The sequence below is a fragment of the Austrofundulus limnaeus genome, unplaced genomic scaffold (assembly GCF_001266775.1).
Source record: "Austrofundulus limnaeus strain Quisiro unplaced genomic scaffold, Austrofundulus_limnaeus-1.0 Scaffold97, whole genome shotgun sequence".
In the NCBI taxonomy this organism is placed as follows: Eukaryota; Metazoa; Chordata; class Actinopteri; order Cyprinodontiformes; family Rivulidae; genus Austrofundulus; species Austrofundulus limnaeus.
In genome coordinates, this window is record NW_013952499.1 from 1,205,096 (window position 1) to 1,214,337 (window position 9,242).

At 38.4% G+C, this 9,242-nt stretch overlaps 1 protein-coding gene across 3 annotated transcripts in view; it reads right to left on the minus strand.

Annotated features, from left to right (window-relative positions):
- The window catches only part of cadm3 (cell adhesion molecule 3), a 168,272-nt gene that overhangs the window by 22,352 nt on the left and 136,678 nt on the right, over nt 1–9,242 (minus strand). For all 3 annotated transcript variants that reach the window (XM_014013048.1, XM_014013049.1, XM_014013050.1), the window contains exons 5-6: nt 1,299–1,469; nt 708–798 (exon numbers count right to left, since the gene is read on the minus strand). In XM_014013048.1, coding sequence (XP_013868502.1) covers nt 708–798; nt 1,299–1,469 — 262 coding nt within the window. The remainder of the gene's footprint in view (nt 1–707; nt 799–1,298; nt 1,470–9,242) is intronic.

Below are 9,242 nucleotides of genomic sequence, written 5' to 3' on the forward strand. Positions count from 1 at the left end.
GTTCTGCTTTTTTTATATTTAATTGGTGCATTTTAAGTATTTATTTAGTGGTTGATATAATTCTGCTTTTATTTCTAATTATGTCGGTTTTGGTCCTCCGTACTGCAGAACTTGGAAGAGGTAGTTCAGTGACTGAATCAGGTGTGTTGAAGCAGGAAAAATATAAAACATGTAGGGCTGCGGCCCTCCAGGACCATGACTGCCCACCCCTGATATAGATCTTTAAACTCACTGAGCAGAGAGCCCAATAAATTAAGGATTTTTGCAATAATCAATGAGATTACATTTGACAAAAAAGGCTACAACTCTGTTAATCTCATCATAAGAAGATCTAAATCGGACACTCTGACATAATGAACGACATGCATTATTTTAAGGAACCTGTGAAGATGTAACATGCAGTGAGTCACAGCTGAGCTCACAAAGCTGCTGCTCATTTCCTGACTTAAATGCACACAAGTGATTCACAACTTCAAGTTGGAGCTGAAAATATGTTCATAAAAACATGTTTATTCAAGTATTTAACACGTGCCGAGAACGACTCGTAAACATGGTGTGTAGCAGCGTAACGTGCTTACATTATTTGCAGTTTTCAAGCAGTGTAAAGACACTCACTATATTTTTCCATTCACTTTTTTCCCCAATAATATTTACTGAATGCAGTCAGAGTCTGTGGGTGAGTGTGTGTTTTATGATGGTGGTCTTACTCTGGGTTGCCTTTGCCCAAACAGCGAAGAGAAAACTTCTGGCCCTCTATAGGCATCATCTCGTCAGGACTGATATAAACCTCGGGGGGATCTGTGAAAAGACCCAGACAAGTTGCAGTTACGGCACACAAATTATAACCACACAGACGGTCTCATTCACCCGTATCTCCATCTCCATCATGTGAATTCTGTCTCTGCCTCCCACTATGACATAACCCCCTTACACAATCTGCTTCCCTCTGTCATACAGTACCAGCTCTCTGTCCGCAGGGGGCAGCACTGGCCCAGACTCTAAACTGAGTTTATGGTTTCATTTTAGCTGGGAAGTGATTCAACTCTGGCCGAGTGCAACGACAGAGAAAGGTGAAAGTCCTGTGGGGTCATTATTACAGATTGGTGCAGCTGGATTTATAGGACCGAACTACAAGAGAGAACGTTCTCACACTGACCAATAAAGAGAAGGTCAAGGAGAAAATTACAGAAGGAGGAAGCTTTGAGCTTTAATTTCCCTTCCCTCTTCCTCCAGCGCCTGCTGTATTTTCCTCCTCCCTCACCCGCCCGCCGCTATCCCTCATTTCCCCGGTGACTCACACAACACCCGCAGGGGCTGCTCGCTCCGCTTGTCCCCCGGGGCCAGAGAGGGGTGGTCGACCGCACAGGTGATGGGCACGTTGTCGTCGCTGGCGCTCACCTCCAGGGTGAGCTCACGGCTCACGTTGTACGTGGGGTCGTCTGGAACGGACTCGACCACATCTGGACGCCCTGAGATGAAAAAGACGAGGAGAGGTGAGGCGAGGCAGGAGGAAGTGTTTGCATCTTAATCAGAGTCTCGTACACAAAAAATACAGACGAGGAAAAAATCTTTGCTGGAACAGGAAGGTGTGAATTTGTCTGAAATGTTTTGGTTGATTTTTACTAAACAGAAGTGACCCACATTACTCATCATCTGCTGTCTAAGGCTACGTTCACACTGCAGGTCTTAATGCTCAGTTCTGATTTGTTGAAAAAATCCGATCTTTTTGTGTGAACGTTCACATTACATTTTAAATGTGACCTGCATCAGACCCCTGTGTGAACGCTACACAGCACTGATGTGACACGCATGCGCAGTAAAAGACGTGACGTCTCATCAGCCGGCTTGTTTGTTTACAGAGCTAGCATGGATGCTACATATTACACATCGAATTGGAAGTTGTTATTTAATCAGTCGATTAAATAATTATCTGACCTGCTTCTTTAGTTCAGTGTTTATGTCTGAACCCTGCCTCTGACCRGGATGCTCCAGTGAAGCTTTTTTTTTTTTTGAACGAAACTACGAGCTGGAAAAAAGTATCGACCGAGTAGCTAACTTTAGGATCGATACTCTCCGTGACCCAGGCTGGACATCGTTATTATCATACTTGCGTGGCAAATTAAAAAGATGAAGCAACTGGACTTGTGTTTTGGAGCTGTAAACACACGGAGCTACAGATTTAAACAGCGAGACTTGAGGTTAGTGTCTTATCGATCCTTCACCCCCTCCTCCTGATGAAAAAGTCAGATGAATGTGACATGAGCGTTCACACTGCAGTCACTTTGAAAACATCAGATATGTATCTGATTTAAAACCACGTACTGAAACGGCCTGGGTCGGATTTGAAAAAATCGGATTTGTCTCGTTCAGACTGTCATAAAAAAATCGGATACGAGTCAGATGGGTCAAAAAAATCGGATTTGGGTCGGATTTGCCTGCAGTGTGAACGTATCCAGAGACAAAAAGGGTTGACAACACTTTATTGAACCATTTCTGCAATTAGCATGGCCCTGTAAGTGTTTCTTTTCTTTTCTTTTGAAACTAAATGTAGCAATAAATATTTTCAGCATTACTTTTAAAAACACTCTTAACTAGAGAATTTGCATTTACTTTGAAAACGCAGTGTGAGTACTTGGTGCTAAAAGATTCAAAGAAAAATTCTCATTTTGTCCTAAAACAGCCAAAAAGCTAAAAATAGCACAAAGGTAGATAAAAAGTTGTAGAACCGTTGAATAGCAAAGATGCAGAAAGAGCACCTACTGTATTTCCTGAATTAAGCAGCTGAAATGATTACAAAAATGTGAATCGGGCTCAAAAATGCTAAAATTAGCTGAAAATAGCAAACAAGTAGCAGACAAACTAAAGAATTTGCATTTTCTGTGAAAATGCAGTGTGAATACTTTGTGATTTATTTTTTTTTTCTTTCAGCACTATTTATTTGTTGTAAAACAGCCAGAAAAGCTAAAAAAAATAGCTAAATAGTAGATGGGAATTCAAATCTAGCTAAGAAGTAGAAAGGGCTCGTATAWCCTGAATTAAGTAGCTAAAATTATCACAAAAAGTGAATTTGGCTGAAAAATGCTAACATTAGCTGAAAATAGCAAAATAATTTGCTGAAACTGCAGAAAATGGCTGAAACAAGCAAAAAAATCTTAAATTAACAGTAAGAAGCTGATAGAAGCACAAAAATATATTAACAGAATAGCTGAAAAGAGGTGAAGGATAGCAGAAAAAGAAGAAAAAAGGCTAATGTTAGCAAAAAAGAAGCTGAAAGAAGCTAAAATGGGCACAAAAAGTTTAAAAGCAGATTCAGTGCAAAAGGTGTAAAGTTCCAGAAAGATTGAACTAATCTATTTTTTGAATGCGAACAAAAATGGCCAAAAAAGCTTATTTTAAAAAGCAAAAATACTGTGTTTACATGTGTATACATGTACACATATTGCATTGAGGCAACTGTGACTTTAATGATGTTATGTCATTATATTATGTCAGGTTATGACAAACAGTGTTATAACGAGTGATCATTAATAATAGAGGCATCTATACAAAATATGTGTGCATGGAGGTGGGAGTAAATAAACTCGTCTTCATCCCACTGCTTTTCAAGTTATATTGTATTCTTTAGTAGATTGAGTGTATTAGTTATTATTTGGTTTCCATTCTTTTATCCTATTCAAATCTAACGTGATTAATGTATACAGTATAATATTGTTCTGACTGACGAAACCAACCAACCAACCAACCAACCAACCAACCAACCAACCAATCAACCAACCAACCAACCAATCAACCAACCAACCAACCAACCAACCAACCAACATCAGGACTGTCTTAAAGAAGCTGAACTTTAAAATATATGAATTGTTGAAACAGCACAAAAAGTGTGAAACAAGATACACGTCGATAAATGTAAGAAAAAAAAAGATCTCAATAGAGTGAATTCTTTCTAACTTTCACAGTAAACTCTTACAAAAATACTGTTTTAAAACTCTAACAAATTACTTTGAATGCAAACCTAAAATCAACACGTGCTTCTTTGTTTGAAGGGTATCTTGCTTACTTTACTGAAGCATAGCCGTTGGACGATTTGAAGAAAATTACATGGCAACACTCTTTACAGCTGATCTACATTTAAACCCATTCATTAAGCTTCATTATTTCACCAAGTTACCGGAGTATCAGTGAAGCAATCGGTAGACGACATCTTCTATAGAAAACAAAGAAAGGCATTGTTCGTTTTCCAGCAAACAAAAATAATAATCCTGTGATCCAAGTAATTTCAGGCCTAATTTTGGTCCGTTTGAACTGTCTGTAGAGTTTATCTACGTACCGCTCACACAGAACACGGCCTGCTCGAATACTTGAGCCACAAATTTCAATTTCATTCAACAGTCTTGTTTCATGTTCCAATATCCTTGTTCATTAGAGAAGAGAAAGGGATCAGCAAGCTGTAAATAAAGTCCACATTTCACCCAGCTCCATCATGCAAATGTATCATTACCCAGAACCCCTCCGTTATGAAACGTCAGTAAAACGCAAAACGGTCCACTCATGTTTACCAACGAGGTCCGTGTCCTCCTGAAGGACACCAAAAGGACAAGAAATTTCAAAAGTCCAAAGCTTTCTTTGGATTYGCTCGCTCACCGTTGCTTAGGAGACCGCTCGCATTTCTCTTGATTATGATCCATCGCTTTGGACGGGGGGCTGCTACGCTTATGATAAAAGGAATCGGCAGCATCTCAGCCGCAATCTATCAAAGCCACATTTGATTGAAGCTGATTTATGCTACATGTGTCTTTTCATTTGCTGTTATTTCCTCCTTTTTWAAATCTTTGGATGTTTCCTGAGATGACGGTAAACAGCAGGAAATAAACTGTGACGTGGCAGAAGCATAAAAAAAAGCGTAAACAGAGCTGAGGCTGCGATGATGTAAAGATTGCCCTGTGTTGTGGGAAGAAACACAAAAGCGGGCGGTTTTGGTTCATGGCGTGAAAGTGGTCGGTGAATCTTGGAGAGTGGACCAGAACCTTAGCACTTACTCCTTGCATGGCTGACAAACACGCTCACACGTGCACACAAGTTCGGGCGCATGTAGGTCAAGCTCATGAATAACTATCCTCAGAGGAGGCTGAGATAGTGGCAAGGAGGCAGACTGAAAAACACACACACACTCGTAACACACACCTTTTTTTCCTTATTGTCTCGATCTTTCTCTCAAACACAGAGTTGCTTCCCTCTGCTTCCTTCGACACCAGAGAGTACTTCAAATACCTCTGAATCTAATGACATCTCTCTTTTTATTACCATAACCAGTCCTCTGACCCACTGAGGAAATTAGTTTACTTTCCAGGTGCGTTTCAATAATCTTAACGCCAGTCACAGGAGTCTTTTTGCCACTGCCTGTCTCTCTCCACACACACAAAGACAGCATCCTGACTTTATTAACGACCACAGGTTCTCCAGAACCTACCGAGGGAATGGAGAAATTCAGTTTGTTTACTCACAGCCTCCTGCGTACGACACTTTTGGAAATCACACAGTTGAGTTTTAATAAGGTTTTTGGGCCCAAAGGGTCATGAAATTGATTCAGTGCATTCGTTAAGGAGTGTTTTGAAACAATACATTTGATTTTTTTCTTTTGCTTGTCTATTTCCACGACATCACTGACAAGCATTTCTTTCATAATTTATATTTTCTCTGTTTATCGTCAAAATTTCAGAGTAAATTTAATAGTACAATATAAAAAAATGAGGCTAAAAGTAAGAAGTGACAGATACTTTTTGGAATTGAAGTGATGTCTTGATTCATCTCATCCAGGTAGAAAAATGTAAAAAAAAAATGGGTTTTTTTAGATTACAAAAAGATATTTAAATCATTCATTAGAGGAAAATCTGGTGCTTATGTTGTTTTACAGCAACTGATAGATTTTTTTTATTTATAAAGTTTATTCATTTAAAACAAAACAACATAAACTCAACATACAAAAAAACCAAATCAAATTAAATGAAAGGTAACAGAAGAAGAAAAAATCTTATGATTTCTGCCCCTTTTTCTCAAATGAATAAATTCAATCAAAAAAGCTTCGATTTACAATGTAAATTATTTTTTAAAGAAGATCAATAAAGGTTTAATTCCTTCTTGAGTAACAATTCGTGCCTCATACTCATTCATATTTCTCCAACAGATTTATCTTCATCATTTTCTTAAATATACACATTGATATGGCATTTTAACGCCATCTTCCAGATTATTCCATAAATTTTAAATCCATTTTAAAGGGGGGCAAGGCGTATCATGTATTTTCCAGGAACATAGTTCAATTCTATACCACAGTCTAGTAACTGTTACCTTCAGTTCTGTTTATATCAAAATAAATTAGATTTTCCATCATAGCCCAGCTAAACGCCATCAAATTGGCCCCTGTCACTTTAAGAACCTCCTACCATTACTGACACTCTCACTTCAGCAAATCTTCACAACAATGGTTCGAAGGAGGACTGCTCTGTGTGGCAGGAGCTCGGCTGCAGACTGAGCTCSAGGGAGGAGCTTTGTACAAATAGTCGGAGCTTTGTAGCAGCAAGCGTTTGAGGCAGCTTCACATGGCCACAGGAGATTCAAGGATTTCTCAAACATTTATGAATGAGTCAAAGCAACACACTGTGTTTTTGATGAGGTAATGACATTATAACATGATATAAAGTAAAAAACACTGATTTCTCATAATACCCCCCTTTAATGAAACAATTTGATGTACAACTCTTTACGTTTTGAAGTCAGTCCATTTGCCACAGCTGATCAACATTAACCAACACAAAAACAGCTCAAACTCAGTTTTACAGATATTGAACTAAAGTCTGATTCAATTCTATTCAGTTTATTTATATAGCGCCAAGTCACAACATACGTTGTCTCAGGTCACTGTACATGAAAAAAGAACAATCTAAAGAAGAAGCCAGTGGATTTGATGTGGTAGTAGTTGAGAGTCGACCATAATACAAATACAGTCACACTTAACATTTTTCCATTCTGTTGCACTTACCATATTTATTCGTGTATAATTCGATCTCATGTATAATACGACCCCCCCCCTCATTTTATCTTAAAAAACATAAAAATTGAATCTTCAAACTACCTCCAATTTCAGACAGACTTCAAGATTTTTCAGCCTTTGCAGTCTTTATACATATCAGTAAAATGATCATTGGACTGTTCATTTTATTTTAACAACATATGTACTAAAAGGTATTTTGACAACAAATTTATATCAGCTGTAGCAGCATCATATGAATTCTGGCATTTTACACATAGTCCACCAGGAGGCGCCAACACAAAAGTCAGACTTCACATGAGATTTGGACCATCTTGTGGGGGAAAAGCAGATTACTTCCTACTCGCGAGCGCCCCCTCTGGTGGGGAAACATTTTTCAGGGATACAAACTATTTTAGAACACTAGTAGATGGCAGCCATTACAGATGAACATGTGTTTGTTGTTGTTCGAGGAGCGGCCCGGTCACATGCTAATACCATTAGTTGGTTATCATTACTAAGGTGCAGGACTGCTTTTTTCCCCTTTTTTTCACATCGTGTCTCCTGCCTGGATCTGTTATTATCTCACTCTGAAGCACGGAGGAGTGTCAGAGGTAAGCTCACTTCAACTGCTTTTTACGTCGTGGTCTCATTTCCGGACTCAGGCATTTTGTGAATGAAGCAGATATTTCAGTTAAAATACATAAGTAAAAATATTTATCCAAGTATAGTACTACCCCCCAACTTTATGGATGATTTTATGGATTTAATTTTACATATTATACTTGAATAAATACAGTAATTAGCTTTAGACCAAAACTGCTCCAACTCTGTTATGTCTCAACATATGAAGACTAAAACGCTTGGGTCTAGATTGGATTTAGAAACTTTAATGTTGAGGTTAGTTTGTTTTCGCTCAGTGGACACAGACTSTGTGTTGTATTTGTAGGCATCTATAGAGGAGGCCAGGCTCAACCTTTATTTTGTCCTTAAACGCACACATGATGGCCGACACTCTGCTGTGTTGACAAAACTTATCCACGCTCCAAGTAATGAACACACACCAGCATAGTCAGACCCACATGTCTTGTCATTTTCAAAACAGAGGAAGTCTCCAAAACAACAGCATCTCATGACGACGCACACACAAACTCACAAGGTGAAACCCAGCTGGTAGTAAATGCAAATACGTCTCCATCTGCGATAGATGTTTAAAACGGTAAATATTTGCCACCAGAACGCCTTCCGCGTTTCTTATTTATTCCAGCTGAAGGCTGGATCATGGTTCCATACATTTACATAACAAGCAGACTTTAGAAGGGATCAAGCTAGGAGAAATGTAACAGCCAGTTGAAACTGTGTGGGTCAAAAACATCTGATCGATAGGAGCTGTTCACCAAAGCGGCGGCTGCTCTTGTTGAATAAAAAGGAACCACAACGAACGTCTGTCAGCAAAGCTTAGAGCTAAATCATGTCCTCATGTGGCGTCTCTTTGATAAAAAAACTGTCTTTTTCAACAAAAAGCATCTACACACACCTCTGTATAGTTTTGTTTACTACATGAGGTGTGAGGTATCGTCACCTGATCATAAAACAGTTCCTGTTAAACCAGTTCAAAGGTTCAYAATAGCTTTAAAGATTCAACACATTTCCAAAATAACTTGCAAAGAAAGTAACATTTTTAATGACTAATAAATCATTCACATTCACATGAATATGCAATGATATTTTTGCCAGCATCAGTTGAAGCGTGAAGCATTCCTCTTTGTTAATATTTAAGCTCAGATACACTCCAGCACCTGATTAAACTTTCATGCTATACGAGTAGATTTTWATAAGACTCCAATTCCTTAAATCTRAAGGTGGGCAACGCCGAGACAAAACCCCTCTTAGGTTGTGATGCCATGAAGCTGCTGGAGCATCAACAGTTCGTCATGAAAAAAACTTCTGAAGAGAATTAAACAGATCCTGTTTGAGGCTGAAGAAAGGAACTGGTCTGAAGAAGAACAGAGACATTAAAACAAACGGTTAAACCCACTGTGCCTTTATTTAGCATCTATTATTGCAATTAAATCGTTTTCTGATGTTGAATTAAAAAAGAAGCATTTTTATATAATTTGTTGAAGTTTTTGTACTTTTAGAAACAAAAATACAACGGGTAAAATAAGTATTGAACACGTCACCATTTTTCTCAGTAAATATATTACTAGAGGTG